At 39.1% G+C, this 21,908-nt stretch overlaps 1 protein-coding gene across 2 annotated transcripts in view; it reads left to right on the forward strand.

The window, feature by feature from the left end:
• slc12a5a (solute carrier family 12 member 5a) overlaps positions 1–21,908 on the forward strand; it is a 144,600-nt gene that overhangs the window by 114,106 nt on the left and 8,586 nt on the right. For both annotated transcript variants that reach the window (XM_047814200.1, XM_047814201.1), the window contains exons 5-21: positions 3,751–3,805; positions 4,208–4,338; positions 7,684–7,931; positions 8,742–8,953; positions 9,653–9,820; positions 13,091–13,189; positions 13,451–13,508; positions 13,629–13,803; positions 15,008–15,126; positions 15,658–15,756; positions 16,027–16,146; positions 16,894–16,998; positions 17,123–17,291; positions 17,674–17,869; positions 19,285–19,454; positions 20,075–20,206; positions 20,880–20,987. In XM_047814200.1, the coding sequence (XP_047670156.1) occupies positions 3,751–3,805; positions 4,208–4,338; positions 7,684–7,931; positions 8,742–8,953; positions 9,653–9,820; positions 13,091–13,189; positions 13,451–13,508; positions 13,629–13,803; positions 15,008–15,126; positions 15,658–15,756; positions 16,027–16,146; positions 16,894–16,998; positions 17,123–17,291; positions 17,674–17,869; positions 19,285–19,454; positions 20,075–20,206; positions 20,880–20,987 (2,364 nt within the window). The remainder of the gene's footprint in view (positions 1–3,750; positions 3,806–4,207; positions 4,339–7,683; positions 7,932–8,741; positions 8,954–9,652; positions 9,821–13,090; positions 13,190–13,450; positions 13,509–13,628; positions 13,804–15,007; positions 15,127–15,657; positions 15,757–16,026; positions 16,147–16,893; positions 16,999–17,122; positions 17,292–17,673; positions 17,870–19,284; positions 19,455–20,074; positions 20,207–20,879; positions 20,988–21,908) is intronic.

A 21,908-nucleotide genomic window follows, 5' to 3' on the forward strand; every position in this document is an offset into this window, starting at 1 on the left:
CTTCCACTCAAGGAGGTGTTTAAACAAGTCTAAACCTTGTTTATGAATATTATGCAACTAAACATAGAATAGAATGATGGGGTCAGAGGACAAATGTTAAAGGACCTTTTCTAGCAGGCTTGTATATATGGGTAGAAATAGACAGACTAAAACTTATTAAAATATATATTGAAAATTGATGAGGTGAGAATATACACCATCATTTTTTTATTGTAATTTTTTTTAACGCTTATGATTATTTCTGAACTACAGATTTAAAATACAGTTTGTGTTTTTTCTTCATGGTGAAGTAGAAAAGGCTTCTACATAATGTTGATTTTTAGATTTAATTTTTATTGTCATGTGAACCATATATAGCTGATGTAGTACACAATGAAATGAAGCAATGTTTCTCCAGGATCATGGTGCAACAAAAAAGGACATAATTCGATATAAAAACAAGACAAAAAACAACATAGAGCTAAGGATTTAAGTCCTAGCCACATAAAATGCAACATGTGCAACCTAATGTAACAGTGCGAGACAAGGACAGTGGAAACAGACAATACAGAACACTGTAGCATAGCAGGGGTCTGCACAGAGACGGGGGTGTTTGTAAGAGAAGCGTTGGTGGCTAGAATGTGTGTGTGTGTGTGTGTGTGTGTGTGTGTGTGTGTGTGTGTGTGTGTGTGTGTGTGTGTGTGTGTGTGTGTGTGTGTGTGTGTGTGTGTGTGTGTAGATTATTACTATAGATTATTAGCATTAGCATTAGCATAGTCTGTGCATCAATTTTTCTCCTCACTCAGATATAAGAGCCACCTGAAACATTGTAAGCGTTAAGGTGAGGAGAAAACTGGTCAGTTAGCAGCTATAAAGCTTTAATAAAGCAAACACTTCATAAATTGAAAGCAATTTAAAGTATGTATTTAAAACGATATGACTCTATTATTAGTCAATAAGGCAAAACCTAAAAAAAGAGAAAACTAATTAGAGAAAAACGTATACAATTGCATTTGGCCTTGGTCAGTTTTTATGGATTTTTTTCCTCTTGGGTCTGACACCTGGAGAGATTGCTGGAGTGTGTGTTTTGTTAGGCTTTAAGAGGCTGTTTAAGAGTCTGACTGTGTTTTTGAGACTCCTTTTTCCCAGGTGCCAGGTGCCTGCTGTTCAAGGCATTTAAAGCATTTACAAAATGGCCTGCTACCTGAAGGAGCACAGTGTGGCCTGATTCAATAATGTCTGCTTTATGTCTGTAGAAAATGTTTGTGCCATTCTCTCTCGATCAGATCCAACTTTACAACACATCAAGCCAACCACCTAACCACACACACACACACACACACACACACACCAACCTTCTCATAGATTTTTTTTAGTATCTACTTGTTATTGTATCTCAGGTAAATGTCATTTTTGCCATCATCATGCAGATGTGTGTGCCATGTGTGTGTGTGTGTGTGTGTGTGTGTGTGTGTGTGTGTGTGTGTGTGTGTGTGTGTGTGTGTGTGTGTGTGTGTGTGTGTGTGTTAGACGAATCCAGACTCTTTGTTTGTGTCATGTGGACAGCACACGGGCAGGCAGGTGAGGTGTGTTCTCAGAGTTGCATGTCTCTCATAGCAACAGAAAGGCAGCAAGGACACTGATGCTTTTTTATAGGCAAAGTGAAAGAGCATTCAATCAGAATCCTCATGCTTAGTCATCCTGATGCATTATTAGCAGACCAAACAAATTATTAAACCTATGAAGCTGCAACGTTCTGTCTTGATAAGATCTAACATCTTAACACTTAACACTTAGTGTCTGCTTCCTCTTTATAGGCCACTTCTTTGTTGTTTTTGTTGTTGTTTTCAATTATAAAGTAAATGTAGCATTATTGTCATTGCAACCTTTGCTATGGCGGCGTAATAATATTGAATTTGGTTGCAGGTTAGTCATATGATTGTGTAAACATGCGTTCATACTGGAATAAATGTGCCTGATGCTCTGTTGCTTAGTAACAGCCAAGCAACACATACCTTGAAGAGACTCCTTTGCAGAGCCTACAAACACAAGCTACTGTTGTTGTTGTTGTTGTTGTTGTTGTTATTCTTTTTTTTTTTTTTTCGAAATAATATGCAGGCACCACAATTTCTGTATCTCCAAGTACAGCCCTATTTTGTTGTCACAGTTTAGACTAGTTGTGTTTCACACCATCAGCTATGTATCTCATACTCTTACTCTATCGCTATGCAGATACTTTATTTGGGAATTGCCTAGCACACTAGCCAAGAAGTAAACCACAGGAATAGAAATTGAAATTTAAACATAATTACAGTTAAAAAAAAAAAGTGTGTGTCTTTTTTACGAGGCAGTGTGACTGCTAAAATATTACTGGCTCTCAAACAGAGACAGGTGGTGTGATTGGAAGCCTTTAGCTCGCAGCTGTTACTCAGCCAATCCCAGGCTATATTTGTTGTGTAATTAACATAGGTTCGAGGGTGTGTATAAGGTATAGAAGGTGGAATAGTGTTAAAGTCGACTAGTCTTTTAATGATTAGAGAGAGAGAGCTCATTAAGCCTGATTACAATCAAACATGGCAATCACTCATCGCTTCACACGGCACACACAAACACAGGCAGAACACCCTTATACACATATTCATACACATAGAGACAAATAGAAGGCAGCACACAAACCCAAGAAACCTTGTGGATAAGGTGAAGATATTATATATGTATTTGTCGATCTTTCTTCTGTTTCACAGTAAAACAGAGTCTTCAGTCTTACTTTATATATATATATTTTTTTCTAAATATTAAAATTAGCATTATAGGGTGCCGCAAGGATGTATACATATAAATGATCATCTACATCGTATGCGTCATCTTGGTTCTCTTGAAATAGTTCAATCTGGGTGATTGTAAACCCTGTGGAAACAAAAATGTTCTTGTTTTAATCTTCACCCTGTAAATTACTAAACCCTGCCTTAACTTTCTTATTTGCATATTTGCAAAGACAACAACCGTGATTCAACAAATACGGTGTGTGACTGATTTAAAGAACGGTTTATCTCCTGCTTTCAAGTGAGAAAAATAGGCTCGACACTGCTGTACTGTGCACTATCAAGTGTTATCTTTCACATCTTTGTAATCTATTTTGGCCTTTTTAAGTCTGACTTGTAGTTGCATATTGTAGTTGACCTGTTGTTCATTGATATCCGGTTTCCACTCAATTTTAGTCCATTAATTAAATACAATTTGTATAATTCTGACTGTGCCATCCAGTTTGTCCTGAACAAACTTTTCTGTCTTCAACAGTAAAAATAGACAGTCTCTTCTTTCCTCCAACTGACCCATATTCCATCATTTGACTTTTTTATTTTTCCATCATATACTTTGTATACTGTGCACACAACACTCAGGGTTTCTGTGACTGTACAAAGTAAGTGAGATGAAGAATCACTTTCTGATTGGGTGTCTGAGCATCTAGTTTTAACATTCTAACACCGCATATACTCACATTGTATGTACAATATGAACAGTGCAAAAGCTACATGGCAGGGTTTCATAATTCTAGGTAAAAATGGTGAAAATCCTTTACATTAACAGTGTAAAATGTTCCCCAACCCAGGGTTAAAAGCAGGGGTTTAGAACTACAAAAGCCTGGGGTGAAGCTCAGTGTAAAAAACCCTACAGACTCGTATCAGTTGTTGTGCTGCTGATATGGTACACCAAATACTACACCTATCAGTATGGTAGATTTCTAACCAAATGCATTTCTTTTTTACCCAGACTATGTTAACTGCAATTTCAATGAGTGCCGTCGCCACCAATGGAGTAGTACCAGGTAAGAGACGCCCTTTTTTTATACCCGTACATTAATTCTACATTTACTATGCCACTATCACTGTCTCTAAAGCAGTAATGCTGGGATAAGTACAATGTCCAGACTGCAGTGTCCGCAATGCTATATTTTCGTGTCTATTATCCTATAATTAAGCCTATGTTTTAATAACAGCCTCTGTCTCACCTACTGACTGTGAAAAGCAAGAATTCTAGCAAATTGCTGGGTTTTCTCATTTCTAGGTTGCTAGAAATTACTTACATTCATGATTCTCCATCATTCATTACATACATCAGGAATTAAAGTTGTAACAGGCGGCTTTTCCTGTCTCTGAAGGTGGATCGTAATATTTTATTTATTTATAATGAGAACCATCACACATGTTCATCGTTATCATTTTAACAGCCGGCGGATCTTACTACATGATCTCTCGTTCACTTGGCCCCGAGTTTGGTGGCGCTGTGGGGATCTGTTTCTACCTGGGGACCACCTTTGCTGGAGCCATGTACATTCTAGGCTGTATTGAGATCTTACTGGTAAGATATGTGTTGTGCCTTCTGGACAAGCACTTTTAATTTACTAGCACAAGAATTGTTTTGCAATTGCTCATACTTTTTTGAAGTAAATAAATATAATTGAATACATTTTCCCAAAACTTTGCAACCATTCCTTACTTGATAATATACTGTATATTATCCTCCATAATATACCTGTTTTCTAACTGCAAATAAATGTTTCAAAATGTAATATTCATTTTAGTTTTTAATATTATACTTTTTTTTTACTCATTTTTAAATGTGAAATTTCTAGGAACACATAAAAGATAGCTGAAGCAATATTAAATCATTCCTATGAATTAAGATATTATGATCTGAGATAATAAGATGATTATCATCATTCCCACAACTGGGATACAAAGAATTCCTCATGTTATTTTAATAATGTATTCTGTATTTTGTACTTAAGTAAAAGTATACGAAGTCGGCTTTTTCGTTTCTCCCTGCTGCTGTTTTTTTTCTTTGTACTGTTTTGGAATCCTACTATTTTCTCTGCATATTCCTTCAACCATCCCAATTTGCTTATTTCTTATTCAAGTTTGTTTTTCTGGAAATTTCCAACATATCTATTGCTCAGTTGCATCTCTTCACATATCCATTTCCATCTCTCTCGCTCTCTGGTTTGTGTTATTATCCTCTCTCTCTCTCTCTCTCTCTCTCTCTCTCTCTCTCTCTCTCTCTCTCTCTCTCTCTCTCTCTCTCTCTCTGTCTCTCTCTTTCTCTCTCTCTTTCTAAAAGATTAATTATTTGGATTCTGCTTTAGCGAATGGCAATGCACTTGAAATGCTAGGTCAGGTAGTTACTGATCACACACACACACACACACACACACACACACACACACACACACACACACACACACACACACACACACGCACACACACATATATATAGTGTGTGTGTGTGTAGAAGGGAGCACATTTTCCTCACATTCCCATTGAAACTGGTTTTATTTCCACTTCCAAATGAAATCTGTGCTAGTAGTGAGAGACGAGGTCCATGGCACTCTGGCTGGTACTGTATAACAGTTTTATCCCGATGTAGAAAAAAAGACACGGAAAATGTATTTAAAAAGAGCTAAAGACTCTTCAAGAGTATTCTTGAATTGCAACCCCTGGAGATCTGATATGGTGAATAGGTCACCATGACAACTAGCTGTCCAGGCATATATGTGTATGTGAATGTGTGTGGGGGGTTCATTAAATCATAAAAGCATATTTCTTTTTTCAGTAATTCATTTTCATCAAAGTTTTGATGCTCAAAGAATTAATGAGTTTAACCAACTGTGCAATAGTCAAGACTTACAGCCAGAATAATTAGAAGGCCATAAAGTCCAGCCTGTTTAATTCCATGCTCATTTGGTTCAATTATCTTTAATGACGCATAACTGAAAAGAAGTTGATCATTCTGAAGCCCTCTTTTAAACTAAGAACAAACTCATCCAAACCCCATGACAAACCCAAAGTCTGTTCCTCCACTGATCTAATGCATCTGTGCTAAAAAGCAGCTGCTGTGACTCCAATTTTAAAAAACCAGGATCCGGAAAAACCTCACCAACACCAGACCATTTTCAATCTCCGCTTTCTGAGCAAGGTGCTGATACACATGACTATTTCAATCTAGTTTTAGAGGCATGGAGAGCAGTGTTAATCTTTTTATAGCTGCCGACAGAGGAAATTTTAGCATTTCTGTCCTCCTTGTCATCTGACTGCTTTTGATACACCACCCCATTCTTGAAAACCTTACTTGAATATGATTGCTACTGAACTGTATAAGATTCACAATATTCTGCAGGTAGGCAGTTTAATAGGAACAGCAATGATTAGCTTATTAGGTATAGAGAACTAAAACAAGTGAATCAAAAACCGTGTATGATAAACAAGCACAGGGTCAGGGGATCTACCAACAGGATTATAAATGCAGCAGTGTCTGAAGACAAAAGAACAAGGCAAGGAGCAAAGCCGGAATAAAACGATGCCAAAAAAACGGCTCTGTAACAACAGGATGCAGCAGAAAACAGATATCTAGTTCGTGACAAATAGAAAAGGTCATCAAAAGGCAAACTGAACACCCGATGGACATGTGGTAACCACGGTAACCGCTAATGACAAAAAAATGGTGGAGACGGAACACGAACCGATACAGCACACATGCAGATGTAAACAAAAAAACATACATGAAAACAAAGAACCCGAAGCACGCCATAGTCGTTCAGCTCACAGCACTCAGCATGAACAGAAAAATGCTGTTGGGGTTTAGCTGTTTAGCTGTTTATAGCTTCTACAGTATGTCTTGCCTGTGTTAATTCATACATATCTTCATATCTTTATCTATACACTTAGCTGTCTAGCAAAAGGACCTCTTGGACATTGTCAGAAGTATTCCATGCTGTAGATTACTGCAGCTACAGACTTAGATCTATGTGATTCCATATTTAGGCTGTTGAGCTTCAAAATACCCAAGTCTCCACAGGTTTTAGCTAGCATAATTTGCAGCTCATTATCATGCTGGGTTTTTTTTAAGCTTATAAAAATAAAGATAGAGAAACTGAACTGAAATCAGACAGCATCTTCATCGTCTCAGCCATTCTTGCTGATAACCAAGTATTTAGTGCTTATAAAAAAACTGCTATATTTTGGATTAAGTTTTGAGTCTAAATTTAATTATCTAAATTTTGCACACACTGGGCCTCATTTATGAACCTGGAGCTTTCACACAAGCATTTGAAAACAACTGGAAAACCTGTTCATGCTCCTGAGTTTGAGTGTAAAGACTAAACATTTCTGCACATAGTCATAAGTTCCACTTTCACATCTTCCTTCCCCTTCCACTTTTAATTTCATTCACTGTATTGAGTGGCTACTTTTGTTATGTATCATGAGTCATGTTTTTCATCTCCAACTAGACAAGGTTAGACTGCAGTATAGATTCTCACTTTCACCATGCAGCAGCTTCGCTGATTGCTTGTTATATAAAATTCTCTGATTTTTCCTGTTGACCTACAAATCTCTGTATAATTGGGCCAAATTATTTTAACACTGACCCTCTCAACATCTGAGGAACCAGGCAGCTAGTCTTCACTACCGAAAGTCTTTCCCTGGGCTGATTCTTTTTCTACATTTAAAAACAAAACATTTCAGATCGCAACTTTTCTCCTTTCTTTTACCTATGTAATTTTTCATTACTTATTATATTTGTTGTTGTTTTTTCTTGTATTGATTGTTATATTAAACCGTATACATTTTGTTATTTAATTTATTTTCCGTTCTTACCGGTTTACTATATCGAGTGACGCTCAGTTTTTTGCTCTTGGTTCTTTGTCAGATCTACATTGCGCCACAGGCAGCCATCTTTAAGATGGAAGATTTGGAGGGCCCAGAGGCAGAGGCAGCTATGTTGAATAATATGCGAGTGTATGGCACTTTGGTGCTGACCTTCATGGCCGTGGTGGTATTTGTGGGTGTGAAGTACGTCAATAAGCTTGCGCTGGTTTTCCTGGCCTGTGTTATTTGCTCCATCCTGGCAGTGTATGCCGGAGTCATCAAGACTGCCTTTGAACCACCTGTGTTTCCGTAAGTACCTGGACTTTCTGAAAGACTATAATAGTAAAAATATCCAGTTAGAATACCAAAAAGGTATTGTGTTTTCCATTTAGATCTTTGTTTACTTACAACTAGGATCTCGTTGTCATTTAGAAAACTATTTTTGGAGCAACCTTTTCTACATGACTGTTGTTTTGTTCATGAACGAATTATTCTCATTCACCTCTGTGTACTGACAGATATTTTTTGTTCAAATAAGTCTATCGAGTTAAACAATCCATCCATGTAAAACCATGACTGCTTTGGCAGCTTGTTCCTGCTTTTTAAAGACAGCATTAGAGTGAAGCTCCAAAGGAGCACTTCACTGGTTGGATGTTTTGAACTGGGACTCGTCGGTCATGACCATACTGTAATGATCGAACGAGACACGTCATTCATTTAGTTCAAATGTGAGTATTACTTGTTCAAAAGGGGAGGAGCCATGCTATGAATGTAGCACTTCTGCAGTTAATCCTAATTTATGAAAGTGTAATGATTATTAATGACCTTACATGATTAAAAAGGTCCTGTTTTGGGGGATTTCTTTCCCCCAAATTAAATGATCGCCAAAATCTGTTGTCTCAATACAATTTTAGACATTTTGTAACAAGAAGAAGGGTCACAGATCGAATCTCTGTACACATCTGAACTAATCTTTTTGGAAAACAGCCTTCGCTTCTCTACAGTTTAATTTTTCACCTAAGCACAGTGACACTTCTAGACAATTCTAGCCTTCATGTTCATATGAATTAACCCACTACTGTGTCATAATACCTTTTTTTCTGTGTGAATCTCATCCAGGGTGTGTGTTCTGGGGAATCGGACTCTAGTTTGGAAAGGCTTTGATATATGTGCTAAAGTGATTGAGAAAGACAATGTTACAGTCACTACCAAACTCTGGAGTCTGTTCTGTGACTCTGAGTTCCTCAATGCCACCTGTGACAGCTACTTCACCAACAACAACGTGACGGAGATAGCGGGCATTCCTGGCGTCACCAGTGGCATTCTGAAAGGTATATATTCACACCAATTGAGTCATATGGTATATCCTGTTATATCCAGTTATACAAGTATATTCACTGGATTTGCAGAAGAGATTACACCTACTATACAGTCAATGGTACCACAGGGCTGTCAAGTTTCACGCATTGAGCGTGACAGTCACTGATTTCGGTCTTTTATCACGCTCTCCCACCAAACATCGTATTTCTCACGCAGAAAAACTTTTTGTTTCAAGACTTTGTTCAAGACTCTCTCTATGGAACCGGGTAGAAATCAAGCGCATCTCCCCTGGAGTTCTTAGTCGAGTCTGACACTTATCAGCCAAACAAAAAAGGCTACACAATAGCCAATCAGAAAATTGCACTATCTGAGTAAGATTTAACGCAACAACCAAAAAAAATTTTTAATTCATTTGCGAGGGTATTTTCAATGGCCGGTTTGAACAAAACCTCAACACGAAACAGCTTGTCTCTGGACGGGACATTGTCCTCAATCATGACCCTAAAAATGGCTGGGCTTGAGCCGAACTGTTTTAAATGGGAGAAAACATTACAAATGATAAAGGAGTCCAAAATGTTGGATGTCACACTTGCCTGTCTTCAAAACTTGAGAGTACCATTTGTCACTCTGCTTTCTCTCTCTTTCTGTGTTTGTATGTATTTTTCTCATCATTGCTAACACTTTTAATATTTTTCTACTTTCTGTCACAGAAAACTTGTTTGGAAACTATATGGAGAAGGGTGCTTATCTGGAGAAGCTGGGCCTTTCTTCAGAGGAGGAGCCAGACGCTCTGCCCACTAACACTAAAAACTATGTGCTATCGGACATCACTAGTTTTTTCACACTCCTGGTTGGGATCTACTTCCCTTCAGTTACGGGTCAGTCATTATACTGCTGCAACCTGTCACATAAATATGCTAATGGTACAAGAAAGCATTCATATATCCATCGATTTATCCGTATATCATATATATCCATCGATTTATCCGTATATCATATATCCATCGATTTATATTAAGCATTCATATATCCATCGATTTATCCGTTTTTGTGCTACATTAGTAGCATCTAATCTTTAGAAGAAGTACAAAATTCTCTTTACTCTCGCATGTAAGAAATATCAGTGGAGGTCATGTTGAATAGCCTTCATCTTTGCTGAAGGTGGTCATTGGTTATACCAGGAAGCTATTAAAATCCACTGACAGGTGAAGTGGAAAAAAAAGATTGTCAGCAATTGAACAGTCACTATCCAAAGTTGATGTGTTGGAAGCAGAAAATTGGGCAGGCATAAAGATCTGAGTAACTTTGACTCCAGTATTTTCCGCACTATAAGGTGCAACTAAAAGCCTTAAATTTTCTCAAAAATCGGCCGTGCGCCTAATAATCTGGTGCGCCATATGTGTGCACCGAGTTCCAATAATCTGTAAAAATGTTGTGTGACTTTGGTAAGCGCTCCGCTTGATTAATTGTCGGACCATTTCCCGCTGATACAGGGACGTAATACATACACTACGTACGCTGGCAGCGATAAACCAATCAGAGAACATTACGTAATATGTACAGTACGTACGCTTACCTTCGCCACGCCTCCGGTAGGTATAACTACCGGTATGTTGCAAAACAACATTTGTTTCTTCCTAACCCATAGATATCTATACACTAGATGTCGCCTTGGGGTCCTAAAATGCGTCAAAACCCCCGCCATCTTTATACGGTGCTCCTTTACCTCAAATGCATGGACGATGCCGGACTTCTGTGCTGCATATGGTTATTCAAACGAAAGAAATCTAAAAACCAGACAGCAAGGGATTACATTACACAAGTGAGAATGTGTTTTATGATATTGAATGTTAGGAAATTATATTTCTGGTTCCGTTGGTTTGTTTTGGTCCTTGGTTAATGACCACAGCTAATCCATGCTAGTTACCCGTTAGTTTTTGACAGTTAGGAAAACCGACAATGTTTGTAGATTCCGAAGCTCTTAATAAGGAAATTAAAAAATGCTTTTTTGCTTAAATGTATAATTTAAACTTTATGTATGTTTTGTAAGATTCCCTTATCTGTCAAACATATTTTATTAGATTGTCCTGGACTTAACACAAGCAGAATGCTCTTTTTTCAAGTTACTTCACTTAAGGACAGATTTAATGACATTATGCCTGAAAAGGTTTTGGATTTATTCATTTTTTTTTAATCATATGTTAATTAAAATAAAAAAATTGTATAATATGACTTGCTGTTTATATTTGTTTTGTTTTTATTGCCTTTATATGATATTTGTGTTTTTGTAATTGAATTTTGCCATGAAAATAGCTTTTGGTTGCTGACATGGTATTAAATAGAATAATCAGAATCTGAATCGGTTTGTCCCAAGTGATAAAAAAAGATGTCAGTCATGGACAAGTTGCAGGGACACTAAACACTTTTTTTAAATGGTTAACTCAGCTGACAGTCCTGGAAGGATGTCACCAGTTAGCTTGGCAGTGTAACACACAAGTTCAGCCTCAAAGTCAAACTTTGGTTGTTGTTTGTTTGTTTGTTTGTTTTTTGTTTATGTGACTTTATTACATAAAATGTGGCAAAAATATTGCGGGAAAGGAATAAATAAAAGATTCAACAGTCTTTGGCACCTCGACTATCTAACTTTCACATTATGTTCTTCTCAAATTTGTGATTTGCTTCCACCTGCAGATTGCTTTGTGTATCATATTTAATAAACCAATACAATTTAAATGTTTAAATGAACATGTATAGTCACACCATTGTAGCAGTGTTGCATACAGTAGTCTATAAGGTAAATAGTGATTGTTCATTTGAAGATTACTCAAGTGGAAGAATGTAAGTAATAAACTTACACCTACTAGCACTATGCATTATATTGTGAAAAAGTAGATTATCTTAATATCAAAACCTTAAATTTTCTCTGGACTTAATGATAAATACATGTCTGACCTTTGGAATGAACCAAAATAAACTAGAAATCGCATTCATGACGATTTATAGTGATTTTATTTCTTTGCCTACATTGACGCTAATGCATTAAGAGGAGGGGGTTCCCCGTACCAAGATGGCTGCTCAGTTGACGCATTCGTTCCAATGTACTGCCCTATACCAGACGACATCTAGTGCATATATCTATGCTCCTAACCATTATGCGCTCCACACTCCAGTCCAGTAGGTGGCGGTAAATGCACCTTAAAAATTGGTTTGCCATCCGCCAATAAAAATCAGATGCTTACGAGGCACAATACAAACTACAGGCTATCAGTTACACGGTTGTAAATGGGAATAGAGCAGCTGAAAAGTATTCAACACCAATGTATCTGTGGTTCGGAAGTGGAGGAAGCAAGAAAATGTACTGCGCCAAGTTAAGAAAACACAGTAGATAAGGACTTTGATGGATTTGTGGGAGAAGATTGATTAAAAAATAATGTGTATGTTGTTAAATAGTGGAATAAACTTCAACTAAACTCACTGTTTTGCTTCTGTTACCTTTTTTTGTAGACCGTATGTTTTAGCATGCGCCTTATAATACGGTGCGCCTTATAATACGGTGCGCCTTATAATACGGTGCGCCTTATAATACGGTGCGCCTTATAATACGGTGCGCCTTATAATACGGTGCGCCTTATAATACGGTGCGCCTTATGTATGGGTTAAGTACAGACATAGACCCCGTAATTGAGACTGCGCCTTATAATCCGGTGCGCCTTATAGTGCGGAAAATGCTGTATTTGTGATGTTTCGGAAACTGGGTGAGCGCATCTTTAAAACGGCAAAAAAAATTGTTCAGTAATTGTTTGAGGAACATGTGTATTCAAAGTGTATTGTTGGCATGTTGATTGGATTCTCTACATTGTCTGTAGTGTGTGATTGGGTTTGTGATTTTGTGCCTTGTGATGGGTTGCCACCCCATCCAGATTCCCTGAGTCCTCTGGGATACGTTCCAGGTTCCCTGTGATCATGTGTAGAATAAGCTGTGAATGAGGAATTTTTGGATTTTCCAACCAAACACGTGAATACTCATGTCACCTGGCTATTTTATCTAAACATACAAAAATGAAACAATGCTATAAATGAAACATGCTACTTTGTAGCAGGCAAAGTAACGAAAAATGTTTTTGCCTGTCTCTTTATGTGTGTAACAGGCATCATGGCAGGTTCGAACCGCTCTGGTGATCTGCGGGATGCTCAGAAGTCCATCCCCATTGGTACCATTCTGGCTATCAGCACCACCTCCTTCATCTGTATCCTTACACCACACATACATGTCACACACACATCTTGTTGTAATGGAAATATAGTAAATAATGTATTATTTATTAAAGGGGACCTTTGCAATGATCCATGTTTCAGAACTTTGAGCTTATATTGCAATATTAACCCTTTAGTGCCAGTTTTATACTCATCAATGCAGGTCAATACTGTTAATACTGGATCAGCCACTGATGCTTGATTAAATGAGGAAGCTTGATTAAATAAAGTATTTCTCTAACTCAGACCCTTAGACATGTCTAGTGTTTTGCTGTTTGGCTCCTGCATTGAGGGAGTTGTCCTGAGAGACAAGTAAGTTTCATGTCTTTTCATGTTTTTGTTTTAATTAGTCCTAATCTTGACTATATGAACCATGTAGCCTTAGAGGAGCATCCTCTTTTTACACTTGTGTGTTTGTGTGTGTTTTGTCAGATTCGGTGAGGCAGTAAGAGGGAACCTGGTGATAGGAACGTTAGCGTGGCCCTCTCCCTGGGTCATCGTCTTCGGCTCTTTCTTTTCCACTTGTGGGGCGGGGCTTCAGAGTTTGACTGGTGCACCACGTCTTCTGCAGGCCATCGCTAGGGATGGGATAGTGCCGTTTCTTAGAGTGAGTCACACTTGCACACCATTTAGTGTTATTATTATTTTTGAAAAGTCGGGGTGTCACCTTACAGCTCCAGGGTCCTTGGTTTGTTTCTGAGCTGATTGCTGTCTTACTATGTTCTTTCTATGTCCACATGAACTTCCTCTGGAAATACTTTTCCAGTATTTTCACATCTTCTAAAAATATAACAGTGGTTGAATTAGCGACTTTAAATTATTCATAGTTGTGAATGATAACATGGCTTCACTGAACTACTCATCAGCCCCAGCAAGTCACATGACCCTGTAGCATTTCACTGATCCCTCACACCTGTTACTAATCATTAACTAAAACTAACTAACTATTAATAACTAACTCATCTCTAACCTGTTACTAGTCTGTCATGTTACTCCTCATTAGCGCTCTTATTTAGTTCTGCTTTCTGTGTGTTTTTCGTCGTTGTGTTTGTCGTGTATGCCACATCTTCACTTATAGTCTTTGTTTGCTTGTTTGTTTAAACTTTATCAAATTAATTGTCTGCCCTTGCAGCAATCGTGATAAATGTGTGTGTGTGTGTGTGTGCGTGTGCGTGTGCGTGTGTGTGTGCGTGTGCGTGTGCGTGTGCGTGTGCGTGTGCGTGTGCGTGTGCGTGTGTGTGTGTGTGTGTGTGTGTGTGTGTGTGTGTGTGTGTGCGTGCGCGTGCGTGTGTGTGTGTGTGCGTGCGTGTGCGTGTGTGTGTGTGGTGCCTGGCATTGTTCTATCTTCCAATCCCGGGTGTATTCCCAAATCACACCCATTGTTCCTGGAAAAGAATAATTAATAAATAATACATTTGTTAATTCATTATTAAATTTGTCTGGGGATAGATGAAAGTTGTGGAGCTAAGTGTTTCTCGACATCTCCCTTTGTGTATTGCTGGAAAAGTGTAAATATATTTAAGATGTAATTAATGGTCAATATGTAAAGTGCATGTAGGTTTTTACACAAAGGTTTTTATGTGAACTGTAGCACAATGTTTTATGTCGGAATTTGGAAATATTACCATAGCATGCTCATTCTTTTCATGCCTTTCCACATTCAACTAGATTCCAGAAATGTAGGAAAAGGAGAGAAATTAATTTATGCACATAGCACACAAATCAAACACTACAAACTAGTTTACAGTGTTTGTGGGGGGGTCTGTTTTTCATATCTTTTATCTGTGTGTGTGTGTGCGTGTGTGTTACAGGTATTCGGTCATGGCAAAGCAAACGGGGAGCCCACGTGGGCTCTGCTCCTGACTGCCTGCATCTGTGAGTGTGGAATCCTTATCGCTTCTCTGGACTCAGTCGCGCCAATCCTCTCAATGTAAACAACACTCATTAGAGTCACACAATGCAGATGTACCATCATTCAGTCCCTCCAGGATTGCATGATTTTGTAAACGAACGCAAATTTGAACTCTGTAGTATCCCGTGGAGCTGGCAGTTTTTCAAAATTACCACAGATTTTCTGCAGATTTGTGCCAAGAGGCGTCAGGTGACATCGTCACAGCTTAGACCATAAATAGCTTCCTGTATATGGTCTAAGTTGCAGATTTATGCCAAGAGGCATCAGGTGATATCGTCACAGCACACATTGGGCTCAAAGCCCTCTTCAATTCACATGCATCAAACATAAGTACAGCTATCATAGAAAGTCAGTACATGTGTCCCGTCTTTGCAATTTAACTAAGCAATTTTTCTTAAGTTGCATCACAGATTTTAGAAAGAAAATTCAGGCATCTATGGCCATAGTGATCACAAAAATCAGCAAAATCCTGGAGGGACTGATTACTGCATTATGGAAATCATTTCATTATTACATTGTCTCATTGTCTTTTGCTCTCCCTCTTTACAGGTTCTTCTTGATGTGCTATATGTTTGTGAACCTTGCATGCGCTGTACAGACTTTGTTACGGACCCCCAACTGGAGACCTCGCTTCAAATTCTACCACTGGTGCGCTTAACATACACACATGCGCACACAGGGCATACAGGAGATGGAAGGAATTATAGTTGTTAGCTGGGGATGTTAGGTTGGTGAGACACAGCCGTGTCTTATCCATCACTCAATAATTAATGCAGAATTTATTCTTTCACCATTACACATGAATCTATGAGGATAAATAAATGAAGTTGCCAGTGCAAAACTTGACTTCTCAGTCTTCAGTCTGCTTCAGACAAATATTAAATATGTCTCTCGTTCTTTCTTCTTCTGTCACTGCAGGGCTCTGTCATTCCTGGGCATGAGCCTGTGTCTCTCGCTCATGTTCATCTGCTCTTGGTACTATGCCATTGTTGCCATGGCAATCGCCGGCTGTATCTACAAGTATATCGAGTTCCGGGGGTGAGTGGAACGTGAACGAGACCGTGACAGAGAGGGGAGAGCAGGTTTTTTGGCGCTTGATGAGCCACTTTTTGTCTAATCCTCCCAGACAGAATGTGATCCAGGATTTGATTTATTTTGTGCCGAAAGTCAAGTTGTGATGTGACCTGATGACTGGGGTTTAAAAAGTGAGGAGGGTCTGAGAGGATTACAGCATTGTGTGTGTGTGTGTGTGTGTGTGTGTGTGTGTGTGTGTGTGTGTGTGTGTGTGTGTGTGTGTGTGTGTGTGTGTGCGCGCGTATGTGTGAGCTTGCGTATGTGTGACTGTATGGTTGTGTGACTGTGTGTTTGTTGGTGTGGCTGTGTGTGTATGTGTGTATGTGTGGCTGTGTGTGTATGTGTGGCTGTGTGTGTATGTGTGGCTGTGTGTGTGTGTAAGTGTGGCTGTGTGTGTATGTGTGGCTGTGTGTGTGTGTATCTGTGGCTGTGTGTGTACGTGGCTGTGTGTGTGGCTGTGTGTGTATGTGTGGCTGTGTATGTGTGTGTGTGTGTGTGTGTATGTGTATGGCTGTGTGTGGCTGTGTGTTTGTGTGGCTGTGTGTATGTGTGGCTGTGTGTATGTGTACGTATGGTTGTGTGTGTATTTGTACTGTATGTGCATGTGTGTGTGTTTGTCTGTATGCTTGTGTGTGTGTGTGTGTGTGCGTGTGTGTGCGTGTGTGCATGGTTTCATACACACTAATTTGGGTTGCACTCGATTGTTAATAGGGCAGAGAAAGAGTGGGGTGATGGAATCCGTGGGCTGTCCCTGAGTGCAGCACGCTACGCACTTATGAGGCTGGAAGAGGGGCCACCACACACCAAGAACTGGAGGTGAGGACTGAAAGGCACATACACAAGCAGACTAAACAAATTAAAAACCTACAGAAACAAGCATCATGCCATTTCTCTCTCTCTGTCTCTGTCTCTGTCTCTGTCCCTGTGTCTTCTCCTCCAGGCCTCAGATCTTAGTGCTAGTCAGTATGGATGCAGAGCAGAATGTTGAACAGCCTCGTCTTCTGTCTCTGACCAGTCAACTGAAAGCAGGGAAAGGACTCACAATTGTGGGCACTGCACTAACCGGAATCTTCCTGGACGATCACCCTCTGGCCCAACAAGCCGAACAGGTAACACACACACAAACAGACACACAAACACACAGAGTTGTTATCCATGGACATCTTGTTCGTTCAGAGCATATCCTAAAATCTGAATTTCAAAGTACAGTTAAGTACAAAAAGTACATTTTATCTGTGCCACATGTCAACACTTACACCCACCTGATACTAAAGGAAAATTAATTTTATGTGCTTAATACTGTAACAAAATGTCCTGCTATGAAAGTGATTGTTTGGGTTTAATCTGGAGGCTACAATGCATTCGTAGAGAAAATGTGCAATTTTTAATTCTAAATATAAAGTGCTACCAGATATGAATTATGAAATGGACTACGGAAATGAAACCATGCTATATACAAACTTCCTTATTTTCTTCACCTCTTCCTCACAGTCCCTGAAGAAGCTAATGGAAGCAGAGAAGGTGAAGGGTTTCTGCCAGGTGGTGGTTTCCTCCAACATCCGCGATGCCACCTCGCACCTGGTGCAGGTCAGTGGGCTCGGAGGCCTCCAGCACAACACCGTGCTCCTAAGCTGGCCACGTAACTGGAAACAGGCTGAAGATCATCAGCTGTGGAGGAACTTCATCGGTGAGTCATTGCTTCTCACATCCACTTCACATGAAGAGTGACCATGTGACCGTTACAGCACGTGTTACAGACTGTGGGGAAACGTTAACCTGCAATAGAGAGGCACTTAAATAATCAGACTCTAATCATCATTGGGCTCTCATAATCGGATAAAAGCAGAGTTTAAATCATCTGAAACACAGAAGGGACTAAAATCTATATCCATTAAAATAAAAAAAAAAATCGGATTGTGCAAAATCGTACTTGCATGATTAAATTAAATAATGTATTATTAATGTATTATTTTTTGGAAGTAGTAATTGTTAAAAAAAGAATTTTTATCATCAAAAGATGAGATTATTATTGATTAATATAACTCAGAACCCGATGGTGATAACATGCTAATAGTCATTGTCGAGCTTCTATTAATAACAATTTTGCAACAAAAACAGATCTATTTACAAATCGCAGATGAGAAATCAACAGAAGGTTTCATTGTTGTATCGGTCAGCTGTATGGTCCGGTCTTTATCAGCAATCATTTGAAGACTCTGGCAGAAAGAAATTGGTGTTGGGTCTGTGTGAATCTCAGAGTTTGTGCTGACCCATTAGTTCCTCAGAAGCTCTCGGTTGCATTATTATAAACTGTTGTAGAAAGGACATTATTTACATTTACATTATTTACTGTCCAGTGTCACTCAAACAAGGATGAGGTTCCCTTCTGAGTCTGCTTCCTCTCAAGGTTTCTTCCTCATATTGCTCATTAGGGATAAATGTTAGAGATAAATAATATTTAAAAAAATTTTATTCATATTTTTACATTAATTTTAAACTTTAAATTTATTTATTTATTTGTTTGTTTGTATATATATGTTTGTGTGTGTGTGTGTGTGTGTGTGTGTGTGTGTGTGTGTGTGTGTGTGTGTGTGTGTGTGTGTAAAATCTTGTTTTTATTTATTTATTTGTTTGTTTGTTTATATTCTTGGTTTTATGTTAATTTTATTTTTTTCTGTTTCCATACTTCTGTAAAGACAATGTGAATTGTTAAAAGCACTATACAAATAAATTCAGGTATATATTTCAGGTAGTAAAGAGGTAGAGATATCATTGCTGTCACACAGGGTCTTGGGTTTCATCCTGTGTTGTGGCTGCATGTAGAATTGTATTTCTGGTGTTTGAATATACATAATTAAGTCATGTTGACTGTACAAAACCAAGCTGGAAATGAATTCAGTTCATGTGTAGTACAGTAAGCGATGTAAATGAAATTCAGTATTTTTAATCTGACTGGTGAAGCCATGGTTTGCAAAGAGTGTGTTGTATCTCAGTTGTTGAAAGAAATTCTGCCATTTAAACAGGGATGTGTAGAATGTTGATGTCCCTTGTACATTAAAATGTTTTTGTCATGTCACAGAAATTGTCTGTTCTCTTTTATAGAGTTGGTCAGAGAGACCACGGCTGCCAGTAAAGCCTTGCTGGTGGCTAAGAATATTGCAGCTTTCCCATCGAATGGTGAGCGCTTCACTGAGGGTTACATCGATGTGTGGTGGATTGTTCATGATGGTGGCATGCTCATGCTACTGCCCTTCCTCCTGCGCCATCACAAGGTAAGCACGCTGACTCCTGGACTATTCAGTTGTGGCATTATTTTATGCTATAATACTTGTAATATATTTATACACTCTTTGGCCATACTCTAGCATTTGAGTTCTTGTTTTGTACTGGCTCAATAATTCAGACTTCCTACAATATATAACAAAATTATAGAAAGAAATATATTCTACAGAAAAAAAAACATATATACAGTGTCTAAGATTAAGACTTTTGCCCAGAAATGTACATCTGAATATTATGTGATGTGTTTAATTTTATTATTAACTCCTCACTAAACTCAGTTATGAATATAGCCTTAAGAGCAAAGGGTTCCCCTGGGGTTTGTTAAATCATTAATGGTTCTAGCTTGTTAAAGTCATTTTGCCTAAATCCGTTTTGCAAAAATGAAGCAGCCTGTGGTTCTGAGTGAGTTGTACTGTACTTCGAAAACAAATGTAACCTAAAGAACTACACTGATATACTATTCAAATAAGCAAGTAATAAAGGAGAATGACTATACTGTATGTGTTACATACTATATAGTTAATCATGGTGTGTGTGTGTGTGTGTGTGTGTGTGTGTGTGTGTGTGTGTGTGTGTGTGTGTGTGTGTGTGTGTGTGTGTGTGTCTGAAGGTGTGGAGGAAGTGCAGGATGCGCATCTTCACTGTGGCTCAGATGGATGATAATTCTATTCAGATGAAGAAAGACTTAACCACCTTCCTGTACCACTTGCGTATCGACGCCCAGGTGGAAGTAGTAGAGATGGTGGGTCTCTCTCTCTCTCTCTGTCTCTCTCTCTCTCGCGCGCGACGCGCGCACTGGCGCGCGCGCGCGGGCGAGCGCGACAGCGCGCGCGAGCAAGAGCGAGCTAGGCGAGCGAGAGCGCGGCCGGGCGCGGCCAGGCGCAGGAGCGAGCGAGAGAGCGACGAGCAGCGAAGGCGCGCGGCACTGCGCGAGCCCGCAGCGAGGCGCGAGATAGAGAGAGGACGGAGAGAGAGTTAAAGAAGAGGAAGAGAGAGGGCGAGAGAGAGTAGCATAAGAGGAAAGAGAGAGTAAGAGAGAGAGAGGAGAGAAAAGAGAGAGAGGAGGAACAGAGAGGGAAGAAAGTGTATAGAGAACAGGAAAGAGAGAGGGGAGAGAGAGAAATAAAGAATAGAAGAGAGAGAGAGAGGAGAGAGGGAGAGAGAGACAGAGAGAGGGAAAGAGAGAGAGAGAGAGAGAGAGCGAGGAGAGAGCGAAAGAGAAGAGAGCGCAGCGAATAGGCGGAGAGAGCTCTTCTCTCTCTCCCTCTCTCTCTCTCTCTCTTCTCTCTGTCTCTCTCTCTCTCTCTCTCTCTCTCTCTCTCTCTCTCTCATTTTCCCAATTAAACCATCTTTAGATTTTCTCTCCTCTTTCCATCTTCACATTCTGAGAACATCTCCTTTGTTCTTCTCTGCAGCATGACAGCGACATCTCAGCCTACACCTATGAAAAGACCCTGATGATGGAACAGCGCTCTCAGATCCTCAAGCAGATCAATCTCACTAAGACAGAGCGTGAGCGTGAGGCAAGCCCACATACACTTTTTGAAAAACGCAAATACAAACACACGCAGTTTGGAGCGAAAGTGTCGATCAGTCTGAGCTAAATGGATTTACTTTCCAGCTATTCTGTTCTTCAGGAGAGGGCAACAATTAGCAGTAGTTACACTGCTGTAAGCGGCATGCAAATGAAGTAAAATTGTGTTATGGTGTTGTATGATTTGCAAAGCACTACTTAGCTTTTTTAGCCTAGAGTAGCATTTCCCATCTCTGTCCAGGAGTCCTTGAGCACTGCAATCTTTAATGATTTTTTTTTTTCTATTCTTTTAAAATCCAAGTCTAAAAAAGTCTTAATACCAAGAGCTTCTTTTAGTTTCCTTACTTATGATTATGTATGTATGAGTCCAGACAATGCCCTAATTATTGTCTCTTACTGACTACACAGTATTGAATCAATTAAATTTCATGTACGATTATTACATTTTCAATTCAATTTATTTGTATAGTGCTTTTAACAAAGGACATTGTCTCAAAGCAGCTTTACGGACGCATAGAAAATGTAAAGTTAAAAATGAAAGAAACCCTGAAAGGAACCAGACTCAAAAGGGAACCCATCCACAAGCACAGTGGATCCTTGTGACAGGAAACATGTTTTTAAATAAAGACTTGATGAAAGACTTGTTGGAGGCTTCGGGGTGCTGACTTTGAAGTCACGTGACTGTGGTGTAGTTTGTTTAGAGGCTTTATAACTTCATCACCACTCCATTACTCTATAGTAAGTTCCTAATCGATAGATGATACATTTCAACCCTCTGGATTTCACATTCGAATAATTGAAATCAAATCGGATCTTGACGTCTCTAGGGACTCCCTGTTGAAATGGTTAGCTAACTGCAGTCCCTGGTTGGGTTTTAGAGAACACCTAATAATGTTTGCTGAAGCAAGCA

This window comes from Tachysurus fulvidraco, chromosome 5 (genome assembly GCF_022655615.1).
Source record: "Tachysurus fulvidraco isolate hzauxx_2018 chromosome 5, HZAU_PFXX_2.0, whole genome shotgun sequence".
In the NCBI taxonomy this organism is placed as follows: domain Eukaryota; kingdom Metazoa; phylum Chordata; class Actinopteri; order Siluriformes; family Bagridae; genus Tachysurus; species Tachysurus fulvidraco.